The sequence below is a fragment of the Typha angustifolia genome, chromosome 13 (genome assembly GCF_048772165.1).
Source record: "Typha angustifolia cultivar Huaian chromosome 13, ASM4877216v1, whole genome shotgun sequence".
In the NCBI taxonomy this organism is placed as follows: Eukaryota; Viridiplantae; Streptophyta; class Magnoliopsida; order Poales; family Typhaceae; genus Typha; species Typha angustifolia.
In genome coordinates, this window is record NC_133251.1 from 6,872,830 (window position 1) to 6,896,965 (window position 24,136).

A 24,136-nucleotide genomic window follows, 5' to 3' on the forward strand; every position below is an offset into this window, starting at 1 on the left:
CTCTACTCTAGCGTATTTTCATCCTAGTTACAGTCCAAATCTATAAAGGGTGTAAATACCAAAAATGTAGATCAGGAAGTTACAGATCTGCCACCCTTAATTTCGTAATTGTTTGACTATGGGAGAATATCTGGTGAATATTTTTTCTCGATTGTGCGGGCTGCTTCTTGCAATCAATCCGGATATTGAAGAGGATGTTCTGTTCTTATCAAACAACTCGCTTCTTCCTCATGTTTTGGCTGGACTGGACGTCAAAGCTACTATTTGTTTCACAGTGTGCAAACCTTAGGCACAATGGTCCCCAATCTCAACAAAACTACTATCGTCCTTATCCCAAAGAAAGAGAACCCCTCAAAGTTGGAGATTTTAAACCCATCATTCTATGCAATACCATATGCAAATTGTGCTCTAAACTTCTAGTGGTGAGAATGAAATCATTTCTTGGCGACATCATCTCAAATTCTCAAAATGCATTCATTCCGAGAAAGCAAATTGTCGACAACCAAAGTGATCGCTCAGTCGGCTGAAGAATTCCTCAACCAAGAAGGGTGCCTTCATGCTTAAGGCAGACCTATCCAAAGTATTTGATCACATGGAATGACCTTTTCTCAAGGAATTTCTTACATTGTATGGTTTTCCCACCAACTTTATTCAGCTTGGAATGGCATGTATCACATCGGTGAGATTCATAATTGTTACGATCCAACCACGTGGATTAAGTAGAGTCAAGTTGAGTGGAGTCTATTTACCTTTTAATTATTTCATGATATAAGCCTTTTATGCAAGTCTAGTTTAGTCATGTGAGCCATTAAAGCAAGTCAAAATAAGTTATGATAGCTCTTAAGGTAAGTCTAGTTAAGACAAGTTCAAATAAGTCACGACAGTCCTTAAGGCAAGTCTAGTTAAGTCAAGTAAGCCTCTAAAGCAAGACCAATTAAGTCATATAAGTTTGTAAGACAAGTCCTAATTTGAGTCATGTCAGTCTTTAAAGCTAAGTTCGAGTAGGACTCATTGTATTCTACCTCTATATATAGAGGTGGTAAGGCTTCTTTATTATTAATCAAGGAATCCAAGTATCCAAGCATTGAGCATTAATTGTGTTTAATTATCTACTTATTACCGTATTTATCGTTTATCGTAGTCGTTAAGATCGTTTTTGCTTTTCTAGGAGTAAATTATAGCCGTAGAACGTTCAAAGCTTCCAAACCCTAACCACCACCTTCCTCCAGTAGCCACCTTACCCTACAACTGCCCACCACCACCCTTGGTCGTCCGCCACCCTCTGACGACCACCGCAACATCGGATATTTATCATTCTACCTTATTATAACCTATCTCCATTTTTTATTTTTAACTTTTCATCCCAACCTTTAATTTAGGTAAACTAGCGCTATTAAAACCCTAACTCACGAGACTACCATCACCTAAATTTTCATAATTTTTTTATATCCAGATCATTCCAGATCTAGTTTGTAACAATAATAGAGATTAAAGTGAAGGCTGATAAGTTCTTTGTGCCCTCTAGAGTTTTGAGGTAGGTTGTATGTTCTCTCTCTTCCTTTTTATTTTGGGATCAAACATGCTCTCCTATCTTCTCGAGTGAGCAGCTAGGACCGAAAAGCTTATAAGGGTTAAACCAGTAAGAGGGACTGATGCTATCAGTCATTTGATGCTTCCTGATGATTAATTGCTGTTTGGAAGAGTTATCGATAAGGAAGCATCCATCTTCACTAGTATCTTAAGTATTTGCTCCTCTGTCTCAAGACAATCTATCAATTTGGACAAGTCGGGGATCTACTTCTTTTTTTTTTTTTTGAAGCCAAGGAGCTGTTTTCAGCTATATATTATTGGGCTACCTCTGCGTTTACCGCATCAGTAGAAATAAGATTACATAATTTTAGGGGATGGGTCCTAACTTGTTACAACTACAATAATTAGAGGACACTCTAGCCCTGGCCGCTGCCTAGTCAGCTACTACTAGGGGTGAAGGATCGGATTCAATCCGATCCGATCCGCTATCCGACCCGGATCGGATCAGAAACAGGTCAAAATAACTTATCCAATCCGAATACAGATATGGATACGGATCGCAGTTTATAAAAATATCCGAATTTGGATCCGGATACGGGTGTAGTCTATCTGTTCGGATACGGATACAGATATTGGATGTCCATTTACCCATATACTATACAATATTAACAAATATCCTACCCTTGAAAACCAACCCGACCCGTTAAGATAAAACCCCTCACCCTAGTAATATATTCATTTTGTATTTGTATCCAATTAAGATTTGATTCTTATCCGATTTGTATTCGTATCCAATTAAGATTCAATTCGTATCCGTTTGGTATTCGTATCCGTTTAATATCCGATCCATATCCAGTTCATATTCATATGCGTTTAATATCCGATCCGTATCCAAAAAATATCCGTATCTGCTTAGTTAGGATATGGTTTTAAATTTTGCTACCCGTCTAATATCCGTATCCGAATCCATATCTAGAGCATAAATATGGATCCGAATATAGGTTGAGCACTATCTGATTCGTATCCGAACGTTTTCACCCCTAGCTACTACATGACATTCCCTCCTTACATGAGCAAACCTAATCTCCAAAAATTCCTCTCTCAATCTGAGGCATTCAAGCACCATGTTCCTGATGCGCCAAGGGCTATACTCTACCCTGTTCAAGCTTTTAATTGCCTCCTGACAGTCTGATTCGATGACCAGTCTGCTATCTCTAGTGGCCACCCTTAACCCCAGCCTGATTGCCCATAGCTCGTTTCTAAGGCTGAGGTCCCCGGACATGGTTCCCATACCGCCTGAACGAGATCTCCGTTTGCGTCGCGGATAACCGCCACTGCACCTCTTTGGAAAGCTCCCACAGTGAACACCCTGTCGGTGTTGATCTTGACCCACCCTTGCTAGGTGGTTTCCACCGCTCCTTATTTCTCTTCGCCTTATGTTTTTTATTATCCTTAGTTGTCGGCCTGTGTTCATTAGCTAATGCTATTGCCCTCCTCACCACTACTGTAGATGGTGCCGCTTATCCACCAAATACCACCGCATTCCTCTGTCTCCATATTATCCAGAGGATGCAAGCTATCATGCCCTTGATCTCCAAGTCTTCATATTTATTCGATTTCCAAGCTTTGGTTATCCAGTCCAGATCTACCGAGATGTTCTCTACTCCCTCGTTCAACCTTAGTACCTCCAATCCTCCAGGCTATACTTGCATCAATATAGAAGGTGGTCCGTCGTCTCCCGATACTGTCCGCACATGGCACACCACTCATCCAGTCCAATGTGGATGTAATGGAGGTATGCTCTCGTTGGGAGCCTTCCCTAGAATAGCTTCTAGCTGAAGGTTTTCAGCCTTGGAGCCACCAGTAGTTGCCAAATAGCCTTTCACCCTTCCCAATGGGTCTCCTGCTGAGGTTGTAGGAAGGAGTAAATGGCTTTCACTAAGGGCACTCTCCTTGGGTGTGGCCACCATATCCATATGTCTTCGGTGGTGGCGGCACCCATGGGGAGAGCATAAATCTCGAAAGCCAGGTCAGTACCGGCCTCTCTGCATAATCTCTCTATGGTCCAGTGTTGGTTGCCAATGATGTCTGCCACCTTCATATTTTTGTCCATTAATGCCTCAGCGAGAACCCTAGCTTGTCTGCTCCATGGAACCTCGTGAGTCTAGGGGTCATAGGCTGCTCTCGTGGTCCTAGTGTTACCTACCAGAATTTGGCGGCCCATCTTCAGTTGGTTTGCCGTGCGGCTTAGAGTCGGGGATCTACTTCAGTAGGAAGACTAGCCATCCTCGAAGGCAACGTATCCTTAGATACTCTCCAAACTAGAATGCTGTAAGAGAGAGAAAAGTACCTTTGTTCTCCTCTACTACTTCCTAGATCAAAGGCTGCTGCTTTCAAGTTCATCCTGGATAAACTTCACCCAAAGCTAGCAAGCTAGAAGGCTCTCATGCTCTCATGCTGGTCGGCTTGTGCTAATCAAATCGGTTCTCTTCTCCATACCAAATTATTATATGAGCATGTTTGTCCTCCCTAACTCTCTGCTAGATAAAATCACCTCTGTTTTTCAGAATTTTGGTGGGGGCTCAAGCAGAATGGACGACACCTACGTATAAAAAAATGGGATTCCATTTGCAAGCCCCTTTGAGTTTGGAGGCCAAGTTTCAAGAACATCTCCTTTGTAAACAAAGAATTGGTTCTAAAGCTAGCTTGGAGGCTCCACTCAAACCTATGGGCAAAGGTGATCAAGGTGAGACACTCTATGTTTTTGCTCCTTTTGGGATGCATCACCAAATCCTAGAGGATCATGTATCTGGAATGCTTTAATGAAGGTAAGAGGAGTGTTACATGGCAGTATTCGCTGGTTAGTTCACAACGGTGAGAAGATAAATATCGTCGAAGATCTCTGGCTTCCAAATTGCGACCTCCAACATCTAGTTCTCCCTCGAAATGTCAATCTGGTTAAAGACATTATTGCGGGGAAGAACTGGAACTGGACTCTAATTAGCGACCTTCTTCCTCCTCGGGCTGTAGCTACCATCTCGTAGATCCACTTGACTCAAGCTTCCTCCGATCAACTCGACAGTTTCGTTTGGATAGCGTCCAAATCGTGCTTCTTCAGCTGCAAGTCAGCCTATGCTGTCCTCTCCAATGGTCACTGGACTAGTTCGACCTCATCCAGTATTCCTACATCGATGTGGAAGAAGATCTAGAAGAACTCCTTTGTTATCCCTAGAATCAAGACGCTCATCTCACGCCGCCTTTCCAATGCTCTATTTGTTCTGGCCAAACTTAGCATATTCGTCCCAACGTTGAATACCTTTGCCCACTTTGCAAAGCCAGTGGAGAGACCATTGATCACCTCTTCATCTATTGTCCATTCTCTAGAGTGGTTTGATTTGCTTCTCGATTGGGTATTAGAAAAGATATATTGCAAGGAGGAATGGACATCTGATCTCTCCTTGTTGGCTTCGCAGGAAGACGCTGCTCTTCTTTTCGCAGTGCTTTGGGAAATCTGAAAATCTCGAAATGACATTCATTTTAGAAAAGGCCATTCATCACTATCAACCGTTATCACCAAAGCTAATAAGGCAGCTGAGAGAGACCGTTCTCTCTCGTTGCTTGCGGCAAACTTTGGTCTTGATATACATGTCTCTTCCCCTTCACTTTCACCTCGGTAGCATAAGGAAGTCGGGTTGAGTGCTGGGAATTTTATCAATGAGGGTCCTACTTCCTCATATTCATTCTATTGGGTAGATGCTAGCTGTCATATATAAGTTCCACAGGTGGAATAGGCTTTGGTTTGCTTGAAGGGCTCTATATTTATTATAGCTCAAAGGCTCCAAATATAGAGCTAATAGCTCGGCAATGCACAGGGCTCTATATTTATTATTTAATATATATATATATATATATATATATATATATATATATATATATATATATATATAAATTTAAATTATTTAATAAGTTTTTTTAATATTATTATTTTTTAATAAAAAATATATGGTTAAAAAACTATTTAAAATAAGATTAATATTTAATAGTTTAAGAAATAATTTTAAATTACTATTTTTTTAATTAAAAATATCAAAATTATATTACACAAAATAAAAATAAAATATTTAAAATAACTTAAATAATTTAATATTAGACTCATTTTAAAGATCTCGATGAAAGCATTCTAATGATATTATTTCTATTAAAAATTGATTAGCAAAACTAATTATATATTCAGTTAAATTAATTAAATTATTTAATAAAGAATATAGATGAAATTTAAATTTTTAGATTAAACTTTTGTAGGGTAAAATTAATATTTCTAAAAGTTAAATAATATTGGAGCTAGGTTCTAAATTTCTCCACTGTAAGAGCATCTCTAAGGGAGGGCTCTATATTTAGAGCCCAAAGGCTCCAAATATAGAGCTAAGAGCCCGGTACGCTCCAACGCACTGGGCTCCATATTTATTATTTAATTAATATAATATATTATATATATATGCTAAATCACTTAATAAGACCTCTTAATATTAATAAAAAATATATGTTTATAAAACTCTCATCGATATCTTTATAATAAGACTAAAAATTCAATAGTTTCACACATAATTTTAAATTACTAATTTTTTAATTAAAAACATTAAAATTATATTACATAAAATAAAAATAAAATATTTAAAACAACTTAAATAATTTAATATTAGACTCATTTTAAAGATCTCGATGAGAGCATTCTAATGGTACTATTTTTGTTAAAATTTGATTAGCAAAATTAATTATATATTCGGTTTAATTAATTAGATTATTTAATAAAGGATACGGACGGAATTTAAATTTTTAAATGAAACTTTTGTAGGGTAAAATTGGTATTTCTAAAAGTTGAATAGTATTGGAGCTGGGCTCCAAATTTTTAGATGGGGCTCCAAATTTGGAGCTCCACTGTAGCTGGCTCCAATTTTGGAGCCCCATTTGGAGCTCGGTTGAAGCTCTACTGGACTCCAAATTTGGAGTTTTGGAGTCTGATAGGAGATGCTCTTAGCTCTAAATTTATAGCCCGATTGAAGCTCCACTAGACTTCAAATTTAAAGTTTTGGAGGTAGGTTGAAGATGCTCTAAAACTAGAAAAGACTCATAAGTTTTAGTAAACTATTGTGCCAACTCTCTCTACGGTGAAGTCTCGGCACTACTATCCGATGTCAAAGAAGCGTCCCTGGACATTGACAACAATCTCGTTTGGGTCTTTAGTGACCCGTTGACTGCCGTCAATACTTTGAATGGTTTGGTAGTTAGGGCCAATCGGCTAGTCCACTCCATTGTTTCTCAATGGAGTCAATCCTTGAGAAGCATCCCCGTATCAACATTTGCTACACTAGTTGGAGTAACAATACCACGGCCAATCTCCTAGTTAGATTTGCCATTTGTAATTCCAGTTGTAAAACTTGGTCTAGCTCGGAACTAGATCTTCTATGTAATCACTGAGCTCCATGGACTATTGTCTACCGATATTTTCTCAAAAGAATCACTAACAAAAATTAGTTTTTACGAAGATATTTCTATTAGTATGTCTTTAGTACAGTCTAGAGAAGATTTTCTAACTTTTACGTGAGGTGGATAAATTTGCTAGGGGACCGCAGTGTTTTATTTTTCCTGATTTGAGAGTTTCATATAAAAATCTTTGTTTGTGATCACTCTCTTGTTGATTGCTTTAGTTGCTATTGTTTCCTTGTTATTATTTTCTTCCACTCTAACTTCCCTAGAAGAGGAAGGTTGACAAGAGCCCTAGCATGTACTTTCTAGGAAAGCAATTTCTATTTTAACCACAATTATTTATTTTTTCCCCTACTTGTTTGTTGTAACCTATCAGCTTTTGTAACTAATTTAACCTAAATATCACGGAGTTTTATGCTCTGTATTTCTATTTTGCGACAGAGAAATTTCTCCATTCGTTCTCTCTGAACTTTCTTAAGGCCCATATTGTTGTAATCTCTTGTTTGAGCCGATACTTATGCGAAGCCACTGTCATATTCACCCAATCAAAGATCTACCTATAGATAAAAGAGAGCTTGCTTCTTATTCTCTGTCCGTCAGGGAGAAAATGGGACCTGCACAAGCACTTGTGGGAAAAATAATTCTGTCTATGCAAGGGAAAATAGAAAACTTTGTATGTTGATAGAGGAATAAGCTTTCAAACATTGTAGTGCTTAATTTACAACTTCACCTATGCAAACATTAGTGCGAAAGATAAATAACTTCATTCTACAATCAATTCTATCTTTGTCTTTCATAATAGAAACTTAGATAATTACTAACGATTTTATGTTCTCTCTCAATATGAGAAATCGCTCTCATTGTCTCTTAACAGAGATGAGCCTGCAGTATAAGCAGCCATGTGTGCAAATGGATTTCTAGGAGCAACAATTACTTCTTCCCCTTCCAACATCTTCACCACGCTACTCATGGAAGGTCTTTCCTCTGCATGATACTTAACACACCACAATGCAATCTTACACAATCTCTCCGCCTTCTCTCTGTGTTCATCCTCAATACCAGCTTGAGATAATATTTCTTCAAATTGCCCTTGTTCAAACTTTTGCCAGACCCATCTTGGGTACCATTCCTGGCTCTCAATCTGCTTGTCTAACTCGAGGTTCTTACGCCTTCCAAGGATCTCAAATAGGAGCATTCCAAAACTATAGACATCACACTTCTCAGTGACAGGTAGTGGCATCCACAGCTCTGGTGCAGCATAACCTGGAGTTCCTCTTGCTCCTGTGATTGTGACGTGAGATCTCTCTCTATCACAAAGCTTTGCAAGTCCGAAATGAGCAACTTTGGGGGAGAAATCTGCTGTAAGTAGAATGTTGCCTGGCTTTATATCATAGCGTACTATCTTATGCTCACACTCCTCATGCAAGTATCTGATTCCTTTCGCAGTACCAACCGCAATCGCATGCAGCGTCTCAAAGTCAATACGGTGGCTTAGATCGAATAAATATCGATCTAACGGACCTTTCTCTATGTACTCGTACACAAGTGCCTTCAGTGTTGCCTCAAAGCAGAAGCCATAAAGCCTAACTAAATGAAAGTGAACCGTTCTTCCTATTGTAGTAACCTCATCTGTGAACTCCTCCTCATCTTTGCTATCCAAGTCATGGAGAACCTTAACTGCCACTTGCACTCCAGTAGGAAACTCTCCTTTGTAGACAGTGCCAAAAACACTTGATCCAAGTTTGTCTGTGTAGTTCTGAGTGAAATATTTTAGATGCTGTGAAGTAAATCTAATTATCTTCCCTTCTAAAATGTCTTCAATCAATCTATTAACAGTTTGCATTTCGACATCTGGAGTCTCCATGTACGAGGTAGAAGTATCATTAGTAGCAGTAATATAATCATTGGGGGATCGTATATTTGCAACTCTACGGTGTAAGCAGCTAGTCTGGGAGCATTTGTAGATCAAAATTGCTGTCAGGATTATTAGGACAACTCCCGCAATTGGTGATGCTATAGAAAATAAAGCCAAATATGTTAATGAGAACTTAATATACTACTAACTGCATGAGTAAATCAACCAGCGTACCGATATAAACTACAATGTCGCCTATTGCGCTGCCTGTGAAGCCATTTGAGGCAGGTGATCGTGTGATGTCTGATGAACTCGCCATGGCTGTAAGGTGCTAAATCAACAACGAAATTAGGATAGGATAGCAGAATATATATGATGAATACTGAAGAGAGAAAAATGGCTCGAGTAGTACTTACTTCTGTTTATTGAGCAAGCTACTTGAATTCCAGAATAGTCTACCTCAAGCTAACCTTTTTGTAGTTGTCAATTCAAAAGCTCATTGAAATCTTACAAAAAAGTGACAAATTGCAAAGTTATAGCCTGAACCGTAGTAAAATGCTATTAGTAAGTAAGAATTTTTCGTACTGTTAAGTTACTTTTTCATATCTTGAACCCGGATGTTTGTGATCAATGTTATATATGCAATTAGAATTTAAGAATTGATTACTCTTTCATCCTTGATTAACTGTCATAGATATAATCATGATAACGCAAGATCTACCTGATAACTTCCTAGTTGCAACCCAAGTGCAACTTCCTTAGAAATTATGTACGAAATTACCCATCAGAAAAGCAAAATAGAATCACAAAACTCAATTGGATCGGCAATAATTTATCGAGGATTTACTATGGACATCTTCGATATTAGGATACTGGATTCATTTCAATGTACGTCATTGAGATGTTGCTGTAACTTAGATTGCCAGATCATTTTTGCAGCATTGTCTAATAAATCTAATCTAACTCCCCAATCTGGACTTGCGCATGACGTTCTTAATACAAGCCCTATCTTGATAATAAAATTAAACGAAAAGAGATCCACCATGGAAGGAACAAACAATAACAATACTTACAAGTTTATATGATGTCAGAAAGCTATACAACTCAACAATCCAACCTCTTCTTCCTTGGACAAGATATAGAGTACAGAACAAGATAAGCAAAGGCAGGAGATGATTAAAGAAGGCTACTGTCAGAAGATTCTTCATCTAAGAGGGAAAAAAATGAATGCTATGTGCTTATGCACATTGTTTGAACTCTTAATCTGCAATTGATATTGATAAACCTTGTACGCAACAAATACAAGAACAGGGAAAGATAATGGCATTCTCAAATATCCAATGTTAGTTATCACCATCGAGTTGTAAATTTTTTTTATTTATCTGGACTACAATAAGATATACTATTAGTAAGCTGTAATGTCTCTTTCATAATTTTGAACTAGTAGTCCAATCCAATGAATTCATCTTCAAAAGTAAGTGATGTTTTTTTAGGGTGTTTTACAAATCACACCCTATATTTTACTTATTTTATAATTTATACTCTGTCTTCGATGATTTTATCCCTTCTTTTTTCTTTATGATTCTCGTTTAACACTCTCATATTATTTTGACTAATTGAATATTAACCAAATTAATAATATACCTTCACCATTATTTTTTTCTCCTCTTTGCCCCTCCTCTCTCAGAAGAAGGCATGAATAATTTAGATATTTATAAATTATTTTATATATTATAATGAAATATTTTTTTGCTTGTACTGTTTAAATTAATAGAGGATATAAAGAAAAAGTAGGGGTTGGATTACAAAACCTTAAAGACGAGATATGAATAATAAAATAGATAAAATATATGGTTTGATTTGTAAAATTTCCTTTATTTTTATAAGCATGTAAAGTGTAAAAAAGGGATGGCATCTCATTAAATGCTTGATTTTTTTTTTCTATGTACTAAAACAATATGATGCTTATGTAGAAATGATATTGAGCTCATAGATTACAAAAGTCTATATATATATATATACACGGATGCAAACAATACATCGCCTTTGTTGGGTTTGCTAAAAGGGTGGTGTTTTGGTTGCGAAAAGTGAAATAAGAGGAAGTGATATGGGAAGTGAAAGTTTTAATGGAACTTACTTCCTAACAAAAAATTACCATTATCATTTCATAGCATTTGCTGGGAACAAAGAATGTGGGATTAGAACTTATAGCTACTTTCTTTTTTCTTGTTTAAATTGAGGAAAAGTGGAAAACATAAGTAGAACTTTAGAGACAAAAATAAAAAGATTCTTTTATATCTATACCCCTCCAAAATTCCTTATTGGCGTGTGCACTGGCTTGATCCAATCCAAAACGGTTTTGGATTAGATTGGAGACGTAGCTTTCGAATAAAGCTGCGGATAATCTAGCTGTTGGATCTTCGTGAAATTTGGATATGTTGTCGCCCTTGAAAATTTTTTTTTCAACGAATCTAAGATCTCAAGGTTTGGATAACTCGATCTTGAGATATCGCCTGAACAGTGACCGAAAGTCTGGTAAACTTTAGCTTAATAGCCCTTCAATAGCTAGATAGGTGCTAGGTTAATTCTTTAGTGAAGAGGGAGAAGTTGTTGTAGAAGAGGGGGATTAGGAGTTAGAAGAAGGCGACAAAAGACTTGGGCGGTGGAATGAAGGAGGTGGGAGAGAGCGCTAATGGCTAGAGCAAGTAGAGAAGGAGATAAATGCACAATATCGTTTTCAATTATCACATAAACTTCAATTATGGTTTTCCCACATATTTATAGAGGTTCACCCTAAAGACCTACTAAGTAAAAAATTCTAACAAACCAATAATTTTCGCCGCGGTGTGTTCGAACACGCCTGATTGCGTCTGAAAGTGAAATTACAGTTATCTGTCGTTGCTAACGTGTGTAGGCGTTCGAACGATTGCATTCGAACGACCCAATTTCGTTTAAATACATAAATCATGTCGTGAACGCGTGCAGGCATTCGTATGGCCCGTTCGAATGCGGTCCTTACGTTTGAACGCAATCCTTGCGTTCGAACGCCCCCCGAAAAAATTTCTTTTACCTCTTCAAACAAAAATCAACTAGATTAATAGACTCATCTCAATGAACCCAATGTCGCGAGTGGAGCCAATATGGACCTAGTCGTATCACTTCACCACGCTTTCGTTTACCTTGCCCTCAAGGTGTCAGCTCTGGATAACGGTACATGAAGTCAGATTCAGGCATCCAAGTTGCCTCGTCCACTATGCGTCCTCACCACTCTACCAAAATCTTAGTCACCCACTCATCTTAGACTCGAGTGCATTATCTAATTAGGATCCGAACTATAATAGGAGTATTCAATTCAGCTTCTGACTTGTCGGGGTCAGCCCTTATTGGCCTGGGTGTAACAGCTCCTATTGGCTCGCCAGGGGGAACTCGAGCCTTAAGGCTTGAGACATGAAAAACTGGATGTATCCGCACCTCTTTAGGTAAGTCTAGATGGTATGCCACGAGTCCATAAAATTTTGGAGCCAACTTTTGATTAGGAATGGGCCTAACCGAGCTTTGCCGATATGGTTGGAGTTTGATGTAAACCCAATCCCCAATCGAAAAGGACCTCTCTTAGTGCCGCTGGTCAAAGACTTGCTTCATTCAGTTTTGGGCAGCTGTTAGGTGCATCTTGAGTCTCCTTAATACCTTATCACGATCTCGCAAAATTGTATCCACCTTAATTTGGTCAGCTCGGGCTGATGGCAAGTATGTATGCAAGGTCGGAGGCAACTGACCATTGATGGCCTCAAACAGGGTTATGCCAATTGCCGAATAAAAAACCGTGTTGTATGACTACTCTGCCCATGGCAAATAAGATAGCCACTGCCATGGTTGTTTGTTGACAAAGCACCGAAAATACTGCTCTAAGCATCGGTTCAGCACCTCGGATTGGCCATTCGTTTGAGGGTGGTAGGCTAAACTCATACGAAAGGTAGTCCCTTAGAGAGCAAAGAATTTCTACCAAAATTTACTCACAAATATAAGATCATAATTTGAGACAATCAACTTTGGCATACCATGCATCTTGACCACGTTGCGCACCTAAATCTCTACAACCTTCCTTGCCATGTAGGGATGCACCAAGGCTAAAAGATATGCATACTTGCTGGGGCAATCTACCATCACCATGATCACGGAATGTCCTCTAGCCTTGGATAGACCGTCGATGAAATCCATGGCGACGTCCTCCCGAACCTTCATTGGAATCGGAAGCGATTGTAGCAAGCCAGTAGATTTTATCGATTTCGTCTTTGCTCTTTGACACACCTTGTAAGCCTTGACGTAGGTTTGTACATCCTTCTTCATTCCATCCCATGTGCAACTCTAGCTCAGCCATTTATAGGTGCACAACACCCCTTCATGTCCAGCCATAGGAGTGTCATGGAAGTGGCGCACTAACTCCAAGCGCAAGTGGCGGTCAACTAGAAAAATTATCTTGTCTTTGTCCACCAAGAGTTTGTCCTCCACCAAAACTCCTTGCATACAACTGAGATCTGTAGCAAGGTTGGCCAGCATCGTTATGGTGTTCAGATCCTTCTTGTAGGCCTCCCATAGCTACTTAAAAAAGGAAAAATCGGCACTGAAATCGTTGCCAACTCGGTTGGATTTGGGCACCTTGATAAGGCATTGGCGACGCTGTTTTCGATCCCCTTCTTGTACACCAACTCGTAATTGTATCCAAGTAGCTTGGATACCCACCTTTGTTATGCTAGTGTGCGTATGTGCTGCCCAAGGAAGTAGGGCAAACTCCTTTGATCGGTGCGAATCGTGAAGCGTTGTCCGATGAGATAAGACCTCCACTTGGTGATAGCATGGATGATGGCGAGCATCTTCCTTTCATAAGTGGATAGCGGCTGTGAACATTTAGAAAGAGCATTGCTCATGTAAGCCCCGGGTCTACCGTCTTGCATCAAAAGAGCCCCAACGTTGACTTCAGACGCATCGCACTCAATGGTAAACGATTTGGTGAATCCGCTAAAGCAAGGACTAAGGCTGAGATCATCGCCTTCTTCATGGCTTCAAATCCTTCCTTTGCTTTCTTTGTCCGTCCATGTGAATGCACCCTTTTGCAGCAAGGCCGTGAAGGGAGCCACAATCTTGCTATAGTTCGCCACAAACTGATGATAGTAGCCGATTAAGCCGAGGAAGTCGCGTAGCTCTTTGGTTGTCTTGGACAACGACCACTCCAGCATACTTTGGATCTTCTTGGAGTCAGCTTTCACGCCATCCTTAGATATGATGTGGCCCAGGTAGTCAACCTTTTGCTGCCCCCATGAAAAAAAAAATAAATCCCTAGACACACGTATGTATCTAACCTCTAGGTAATGATATTTCTCGTTCGCTTAAGTAAAAGTCGGAAGAAATATTAAAAACGAAAGTAGAGATGAACGCCAAGATTTTAACGTGAAAAAACCCAAAACGGGAAAAAACCACGGATCCAAACTCGGATCAAAACCAATCACTATAATAGTAGCAGTTACAAGACTGACTCACAAAACACCTCGTCGATCCAAACGACTTTGTTTCTCTCAGTCTTGATCGCTAGAACCCACGATTCACTGCTTCCTATGATTGAAGTCCAATCTCAGTAGCCCTCGAGATTGATCTTTCGTCTAGATCACCCTTAAGACGAAAGATTAAATTCTTGTAGATGAGTGGAACATTGTTAGTTGAAGAATCGATGTAGCCTCAAGAAGTCTCCTTCAATAATATTTCTTCAACTCCCCTTGAGATAGGGTTTCACAATCTTTATATATGATCTTCAAGATAGAGACAAATCTGAGTCATATTCGTACTCATGATCTTCAAGATAGAGCCAAATCTGAATCTTATCCGTACTCATGAAAGTCCAATATTTTTAAACTTTGTTGGTGCGTTCGAACAAGCTCGAGTGCGTTCGAACGCGACAGCTTGAATTCTTCAGGTTGCGTTCGAACGCGTTTGTGAACGCGACTCTCTGTCTGTGTAAACGCAGTGCCCGCGTTCGAATGCGTTTGTGAACGCGGCTCTCTGTCTGTGTGAACGTAGATTTAGCATTCGAACTCGTTTGTGAACGCACCGCGTTCGAACTCGTTTGTGAACGCACCGCGTTCGAACGCGTTTGTGAACGCGGTGTGAACTCAACAGCTTTTCTCCAATAACCTTGCAATTCTTCAGACCAGAGATATTCTAGACTTGTGTAAAGCTCATATACATGTAAAAAATACACTTAGAATATTTTGTACACAATTGCCAACAAATAAAAACCTAACACCCCATAAACACTTGGAGTCTTTGGCCTTCAATTTGTGTTGCTGCAATAGGCCAAGTATCGTCTGAAGGTGTTGCAAGTGCTCCTCCCATGTGCGGTTGTATACCAATATATTATGAAAGAATTTCAGCACATATTGCCTCAAATGAGGCCTAAAGAAATCATTCATTAAGTATTGAAAGGTGGCGGGAGCATTGGTAAGACCAAAGGGAATAACGAGGAACTCGTAATGCCCATCATGAGTTCTAAACACTATCTTGTGCACATCGGATGGTTCTACTCTAATTTGATAGTGCCCTGCCCTCAAATCCAAATTTGAGAAATGCACTCGCCAATTCATCCAGCAACTCTTTGATCACTAGTATGGGATACTGATTTTTGACGGTGATAGAATTGAGAGCTCGATAGTCCACACAAAACTGCCATGATCCATCCTTCTTTCACACAAGCAAGACTGTTGAAGAATAGGCGCTTCGACTTGGTTTTATCACCCTGCTAGACAACATCTCTTGGACCATCTTTGTTATAGCCTCCTTTTGGATGTAGGGATAATGGTATGGCCTCACATTTGCTGGACCAACCCCGAGCATGATTTCGATGCGATAGTCTTGCGTCCTAGGTGGAGGCAATCCATGTGGCTAATGGAATGCCTCTTTAAATTCTTGCAAAATAGTCTTTAAGTCAGCAAGTAAGTGTGTTGGATCGTCTACGTCCTTGGCCCTTTCAATGAGTTGCATGGGGGATCCGCGGCACTTGGGTTTCGACAACCCTTCTAAGGACTGTAGTGCTTTCTTGACTTCCTTGCTTGATGCGGGTAGTAGCTAGATCGGTTAGCCTTTATAACTAAACTCCATCTCCATGGTGATGAAGTTGAAGGTGATCGATCCAAGATTCCGAAGCCATTGCACCCCAAGCACCAAGTTGGCTCCTCGTAGAACCAACGAATATAGATCAATTCGGAAGACATGGCCTTGAATTTGTAATTGGCCCTTGCAGCATATGCCATCTGTTCTCAACATGGTTCCATCACCGATAACCACATCGAAGCTGTTGGAAGGTTCTCACTCCAATCCCAAATGCTGCACCATCCGAGAATCCACAAAATTATGGGTGCTTCCTAAATCAATACGAATTAAGACTTTGTTCTTCTTGATCATACCTTTGACGCGAAGAGTTTTCGGAGTCAACTTGCTAGCAAAAGAGTAGAGAGCTTGGCTTGGACATCAAGCGGGTTGTCCTCTTCGATTTGGCCACCTTCTCTTGCTGCTCCTCAAGATCTTCAATGGGATAATCCTCGATCATCTCCTCCATGAGCATTATGGCAGCAGGCTATTTGGAGCATTTGTGGCCCGATGCGAAGCGCCCGTCACAATAAAAGCATATGCTTTTCAAGCACCAATCTTCGATCTCTGTAGGTGTGAGGCGTCATCCCATCATCCGTGGCTATCCCCTAGGGTCAGGGGCTGTCCGTGGTGGGGGTGGTTGATTAGGGTGTGGCCGAACCCACCCTGAACGTGCCACACTCGAGACCGGCGGTCTAAGGTTAGAGAGCGGGTCGCTAGTGCTCCATGCTGGATGGTGTGTCACCTTCAACTCCTTTATCTTCTCTTCCATCATTTAAGCCATTGAAAAGGCTTCCAACAAAATAGTAGGACGAGTCGTCTTGACTTCCGCTTGGATATTACGACGGAGCCAGGAGAAAAAGTGCTTTTGAGAGTTCTTATAGAGGTCTTTGGGGTTAGCTTCGTTAAAGTAGCTTGGAAGTCTTAATAGTTAGAGAGTCTGAAACGCACACAAAGCGCGTCGACAAACTCCTCCCAAGTGATGAAGGCACATGCGTTGTAGCTTGAACTATCTCACTGCTACGTCTTCAAGGTGGAATGAGGCCAGAAGCACCTTTGATAGGTGAAGAATTGCTTCGTTCTATAAATCTAATCTAATGAGTCACCCTCGCTGAATTTAGGAAAATCGACTTGAATGGTGCAGGATTGTAGCATTTGGTCACGTCTATTCTTGTGTCCTCGATGAAGTGGCTCATGTTGCTGGACCCTTGGTTGATATGGGGACTCCTCCTAAGGTTCCTCCTCTGGGTATAGGGCTATAGGTGCCGTTGGGTGCAAGGGTGGTAAATTGGTGCAACACCCTTGTGGTTTGTTGCGTTATTGCCATGATGCTTCCAAGATCGGTCCTCGCTGGATCCTATCTCATGGTAAGGGATGAGCCTCTTGTCTTAGATAATGCTCATGAGGTGGAGGTCGACGATCTAGTTGGGCAGCAAAAAGTGGTGGAGCCACAGAAGACGCAGCCCTGGCTGGTTCTTCCTCATTGTTCCTAGGTGGAATGCCGCCTTGATTAACTTCCCCATTATTGAAATGCTCCAAGGTACGCCTTGGAAGATTTTGGTTCATGTCCACCAAGGTTGCCTTGATCCCTAACATCGTTTGTGCCACGAGTGCTAGTGTTTGAGAGAGATCGGAAGGGCCTTTTCTTCGTCCTTGCAAACTTTGTGAGGATGGTGATCTTGACGGAGCCATGTGGTCCGTCTCTAAGCCTTGATCACTTATTTTCTTTGCTTTTCCACCTTCGATCTTGTGGTAGCCATTACGATTCAAGGAACATTGGCTTTGATACCAGTTGTTACAAACTCGCTTGATCCGATCCGAAACGGTTCTAGAATTGATTGGGGACGTGACTTTTTAAGGAATCTACAGATAATCTAGTCGTTGGATCTTTCGCAAATTTGGATATGTTGTCTCCCTTGAAAAGAGCTTTCCAATGAATATAAGATCGCATGATTTGGATAGCTAGATCTTGAGATATCGGCTGAAGAGTGGCTGAAGGTCTGGTAAACCTTAGCTTAATAGCCATTCAATGGCTGGATAGGTACTAGGTTAATTTTTTGGAGTGAAATGGGAGAAGTTGTTGTAGAAGACAATGATTAGGAGTTAGAAAAGGCCGACCAAAGACTTGAACAGTGAAAGGAAGGAGGTGGGAGAGAGTGCCAATGGCTAGAACAAGTAGAGAAGGAGATAAAAGCACAATATCGTTTTTAATTATCAGATAAACTCCAATTATGGTTTCCTCAATATATTTATAGAGGCTCACTCTAGAGACCTTTCAACTAAGTTAAAAACCCTAACACACCAATAATTTTCGCCATGGTGCTTTCGAATGTGCCTGATCACGCTTGAATACGAAATTACCATTCTCTATTGTTGCGAACGTGTGCAGGCATTCGAATAATCGCGTTCAAACGGCCCGAGCCTGTTCGAATGCGTAAATCGTGTTCTTTATTTTTGTGAATGTGTGCAGGCGTTCGCATGGCTCGTTCAAACGTGGTCCCTGTGTTCGAACGCCTCTTAGCAATAATCTTTTTATTTTTTCAAATAAAAATCAACTAGATAAATATACTCATCCCAATAAACCCAATATCGCGAATGGAACCAATATAGCTCGAGTTGTATTAGCGTGTGTATCTATTTAAATTTTACATTTGTGTGTACTTCCATTATACTTTTTATATGGATACTCTTTATTTTATTTTTCACAACTACATTCATAGTAACTTAAAATTTGGGAAGATATAAATTCCCTTTTAACTAGAAAGAATGCAGAACAAGTTTATTTTTGTCTTTCTATAGTTAACTTGATGAAATAAGAGAAATTAAGGGATATACACACAAGTTTTTGTTTAAAAAAAGATTTAATCTTTAGAGGGCTACATATATAAATAAGAAATTTTAGAAGATATAAAATTCACTTACAATTCTCGATATTACACCCATGATTATTTATTAGAGCCTTTCTCTTGCTCGCTAGATCCCATTATTAACTACTACCCATATCAATGATCGCCTCTGATTGACGTCCATCACCTTGGATCGCTCAAATCTCACTTTGTTGAGATGTTGAAATCATCGATATGTAAGTCGTATACGAAGTGCCATTCTCTCAATTAATCTCCAGGGCGTAGATGATCTCAGATGAAATTATTCTATTTTCTCTTTAATCCTCTATCTCTTGTTTGCTTTGAGTTCAAGGGGTAAACTTGATCCCTACTCCCTAGTAAATAAAATAAAAATTCTAATATAAATTTGAATTAATTATAATTTAGCATTAATATGATTCAAATCTATTACTTTCATGCTATGTTAATGTTCTCTCTCTTCTATCACTTTCACGTTTTGTCAATATTCCTCTCAAAGACAATCATATATGTTTTGATATAATACAAGTTTAGATAGAGGATCCAAGAGCTAAATGGTAGTATTTTATTATGACAAACGCTATACTTCGAGGCACAAATGCGCTCGTTTGATGGCCTTGATAATGCTCTTGGAAGAGTCCGCTAACCATGAGCTGTTGGAGGACAATGAGAAGGTTCGTCGCACCAAAGACACTTAAGGTTGACAGGATTATGAAAAAGTACATGGTGCGGATAAATGATTATAACTCCAATAATAAACTATATAGTCAAACGACTTAAAGAATTACTCTAACTCAATAAGTATATCGAAATTTCAAATTATCATAGTTTTTATTAATTTTATTTTATAAGATATTTAAATAAAAAAAAGTGAAATATGAAATAATAAAAATTAAATTAAATCTTGAAAATAAAAATGATCAATCAATCCTAATTTTTTTTAAAAATAAACTCAAATACAAAATATATGCATGCTTGAGTATACAAGTAATCCAATAAGTTTTGGCTAGCTAAAATATCCTATTAAAAGATCACTTGATGACATCAATGTCTTTTTTAACCCAAACTTATTTAGTTTCAACCCAAAATAAAAATAGTTTAGATTTTTGTAATAAATTAGAGTGTGGCCTTACACTATAGTGATGACTAATAGGTATGTATCTAAATCTTTTATTTTAGTGTGGGCTTATAACATTGTATTTTGAGCCCAGTCCATCACCTTTAGACTAGTGGGCTGCAGGTAGGTCAGCAGCCCACTTTCTCATCTAAGCAATGCTGGGCCTTGAGCTCAGCCCAGCATATGGACCATAGGCTAATCATTATTAGTCTTATATTTTTCTTTTTAACTTTTGTTAGCTACATTTTTTTTTATTATTTATTTTACTTTCTCAATCATATTATTAATAAAATTAAGAACAATACATAATTAAAATAGGTATTTAAATTTATTAGTCTTTTCAATCATCTTCGACACTTGCAAATGTAAATGACTCTAATTTTACCATAAATGACCATTTTAAATTAATACAAAATAATATATTAATAGGAAATGATAAATACAAAACCAAGTCAACTACTCGGACCTAGAAAATCAAACTTAATTTATACAACAAGGTAGTTAGTCTTATAAGTTCATCATTCTTATGTTTATTTTATCTATAAATTATTAGACCAATTACTATGCGGGGAGGATCTCGAAATTTAGGAGGAGTCGACTGATTAGGAGAGTGAGACGTATTTTAGAGATATCCCAAGCGAGTAGAATCCTATATTAGTCTCGAATAATGTATATTTATGTCATTTCTTACCTGCATTAATTATATGCCATTTCTTACTTGCAATAATTACATGTTATTTCTTATTTGTATTAATTACATGTTAATTCTTATCTGCATTATTTACTATTTATTGCACATGTACGATAGGCTCCATGCATTGTTTATAATACATGTTACTTTGATGATCATGATATAATAAATAACAGAAGTCATGGCACCACGTGCACGTATCATTGTTAGTCGAGTCCCAACTAGGCAGTACCTCTCTCACCCACTCAATCTGGGTTAAGGGTAGAGTGTGTTATATAGTATTATATTAGCGGTTTACACCTGAGGTCGTTAGCTGGTGGAGCATTTAGGTGATTATATTGCCCTAGTTGGAGACTAGTCTAGTATGATATTAGTAAAGATGATTGAGAGCTAAGGTTATAGTTCTAGCGGTACTAGAAGACGTAGGGTCAGGGCGTCTATCTTGCTGTGTGCTCTTACCTGCCGTATGCGATGATTCTATTCTATGCGATGATTCAGCTAAAAGTAATGAATATGCTCTGTGCGATGATTTACTAGAGCGGTGTTGATGGGCTTATGACTGGGGTCCTTAGTTTGATGGTCATAGACAACCGGTTATATGCAGCGTCGCCAAACATATATGGGCGATAATATTGCTAGATGATTAGTCCCTTTCAATACTATGTTGCTTTGTGAGACATGTCATTAGTGACTCGGTTTCTATGTGGATTTATATGTAATTGAGCTATGATATGAAAGTTATTAAAAGTTGTACTATACACATTTCCTTGATCTGTTTATGGATTTGCATTTCTATTTATCATGCAATACAATATTCATAGATTACTATTGGGTTATACTGCTACGCCCCGTGCTCACTGCCATTTTGATGAAAATATTTCAGAGCTAATTATGAAGGATGTGGATATCGATGAGTAGCAGATTCATTTCCCTATTAGTATTATTTATTCTATTATTTCTAGTTGGACTTAACCCTGTAAGAGCTTTTATGTTTAAAATTTATGTATGAACTTGTATTCTTAGAGACTTATTGAGGTCTGTGATAATTGTAACTTTAGATTATTTGTTAGATTATTATGGTATTTCTAGACTTATCCAGATACTTCGTGAGATTATTTCACTGACAGGTCACGTGAGAATCACGTGAAACTCTCAATGTGAAGAACACGTGATTTTTGGAAGTGGGTGTTTCAAGTTTGTAGTAACACAATAACGTAATAAAACACTTCAAGTGAATTATTTAATAAAGAGGCAAGATACTGTTAATACATGTACTAATTTATTTGCTAAATAATCTTAGCTAGAAGCCCACAGATATTTCTATTTCTCTCGAAATCAGATGGACTGAGAATATAAATTGATTTTAATACTTCTATAGATACTATATCGTCGTCACGTAGTTCCGTCTTCAATTAATAAGGTTTTTCTTGATAAAACATAACGTCCGACGTTCTCTCCACTTGTATACCATGATTAACAACTATTATTGCCATAGAAAACTAGAGTCTTCTAGCACTAGCTCCATGTTTAAGAGATATTATAGCAACAAATTAGACTATAATATTTATAAAAGTACCTGGGTTCGTTAATCAAAAAAAGAAAGAACCTGTGATTATGGGCACACAGATCTTTCTGTATCTGACTCTATGTATACTTTTATTATTATTGAATCCACACGCCTCAAGGTTTCTCCAGCTCTATATATAGGTATAACTTTTTGTCATCAAAGGACAAGAAACAAATTGAAGCAAACTTGGTCACTAGCTAGTCGTATATTACCAAAGGGTAGGCCGCCATGGAGGGATTGCAATTTTTTCTTCTCTCCCTCCTTTTGGCTTTCTCCATCGTATCACCCATGGCTACTGCTCAATTGAGTCCGAGTTACTATAACACAACCTGTCCCAATCTCGAGAAAATTGTGTTTGACGTCGTCACCCAGAAGGCGAAGGAGAGTGTCATCGTCGCCCCGGGAGTCCTCCGGCTATTTTTCCACGATTGCTTCGTTAACGTGTGTCTTTCTTTCATGCATGCTGCAATTATAATTTTAATAGTTTGCTAGTTATTTTTTGTTTTTGCTCATTATGAAATCATTTTGATCTTTGACCATGCAGGGTTGCGATGCGTCAGTGATGATCTTGTCACCAAATAAAGACGACGAATGGCACAGCCCAGATGATATGTCGCTTACAGCGGAGGGTTTCAATACCATCGTGAGTGCGAAGGTCGCTGTTGATAGCGATCCGCAGTGCAATAACAAAGTGTCCTGCGCCGATATATTGGCCATTGCCGCAAGAGATGTCGTAAAGTTTGTAAGTATATATATATACATATATATAAGCTCAACAATTTAATGAAATAGTAACTAGCTCATGACATTCTTCAAGGCTAGCTGGTTACGACATTTAATGCATGCCCGCCTTCATCAATGACTTATATACTTATTGTTAAATATTTTCTGCAGACTGGCGGACCACAATACACAGTCGAGCTGGGGAGACTTGACGGTAGGAATTCATCAAACAGCAGTGTCATTCTCCCGCATCCGAACTTCGATCTGGATGAGCTTAACAAGATGTTTTCGAATTTTAACCTAACACAAACTGACATGATTGCTCTATCAGGTTGGTTGGTTGTTTTAGGCCATATATAAAGAACATATGCATTTATAGATAGATTAGTATTATCAAACTAACAAGGAAAACTAATAATTTTCTGAGTATTGCTTATTAGGTGGCCATACCATTGGAGTCGCCCGCTGTGAAAAGTTCTGGTACCGTCTCTACAATTACTCATCAAATGCAACGACGGACCCCTCACTGGATCCGGCATTTGCTGCTCAGTTGATGAAAGATTGTCCACGGCAACCCAACTCAATAACCTTCAAATTCTTGGACGATGTAAGTCCGTTCGGATTCGACAATGGTTACTACAAGGCTCTGCAGCAAGGCAAGGGTTTGCTGGGTTCCGATGAAGTCCTCTACACCGATTCAAGGTCGAAAGGTACCGTCGACTTGTTTGCTGCCAACCAGACTGCCTTCTACGAGGCATTCGTTACTGCCATGACTAGAATGGGGAGGATCGGGGTGAAGAATAGTACGAATGGAGAAATTCGGATCGATTGCAGCAAGCCGAACTAGATTGCGCTGAGATCGGTAGAGATATGGTTTGTTTGACACAGTGAATGATTTGGTCTTCCTTGGGATTTTTTTCTTCTTACTTGTCATGAGTGCTAGCTGTGAGTTGCAAGTAAGAATATTTTAAAGCCAATGCTGTAAAACGCACGAATAAATTAAGGGGCCGTTTGGTTTTCAAATAATGCACAGCAGTGTTTTGGATTATTTATGTAACACCCAGTTCGATCAATTAAATAACTAAATAATCAAAAAATTAAAAAAATGACGTGAGGATTCGAGTTGAATTATCTTATTAAACTAATTTTTTGATACGATCCAAGTCTAATC

The 24,136-nt window shown here is 38.8% G+C and overlaps 2 protein-coding genes across 3 annotated transcripts; one reads left to right on the top strand and one right to left on the bottom strand.

Annotated features, from left to right (window-relative positions):
* Nucleotides 1–7,715: 7,715 nt before the first annotated feature.
* On the bottom strand, nt 7,716–10,075 carry LOC140774522 (LEAF RUST 10 DISEASE-RESISTANCE LOCUS RECEPTOR-LIKE PROTEIN KINASE-like 2.2). 2 transcript variants are annotated; one of them, XM_073117548.1, is made up of 4 exons: nt 9,943–10,072; nt 9,286–9,375; nt 9,104–9,190; nt 7,716–9,027 (listed from the first exon to the last, which is right to left on the bottom strand). In XM_073117548.1, exons 3-4 carry the CDS (start codon nt 9,186–9,188, stop codon nt 7,853–7,855), a joined length of 1,260 nt encoding a protein of 419 aa, XP_072973649.1. In that variant the 5' UTR covers nt 9,189–9,190; nt 9,286–9,375; nt 9,943–10,072; the 3' UTR covers nt 7,716–7,852. The 2 variants fall into 2 exon arrangements, with proteins under 2 accessions (XP_072973649.1, XP_072973648.1); XM_073117547.1 differs by lacking the exon at nt 9,286–9,375 and having other exon boundaries at nt 9,943–10,075.
* Nucleotides 10,076–22,530: 12,455 nt separating this feature from the next.
* LOC140774684 (peroxidase 45-like) lies at nt 22,531–23,812 on the top strand. Its single transcript, XM_073117771.1, has 4 exons — nt 22,531–22,683; nt 22,787–22,984; nt 23,137–23,296; nt 23,406–23,812. The coding sequence occupies exons 1-4, from the start codon at nt 22,531–22,533 to the stop codon at nt 23,810–23,812; spliced, it is 918 nt and encodes a 305-aa protein (XP_072973872.1).
* The last annotated feature ends 324 nt before the right edge of the window (nt 23,813–24,136 follow it).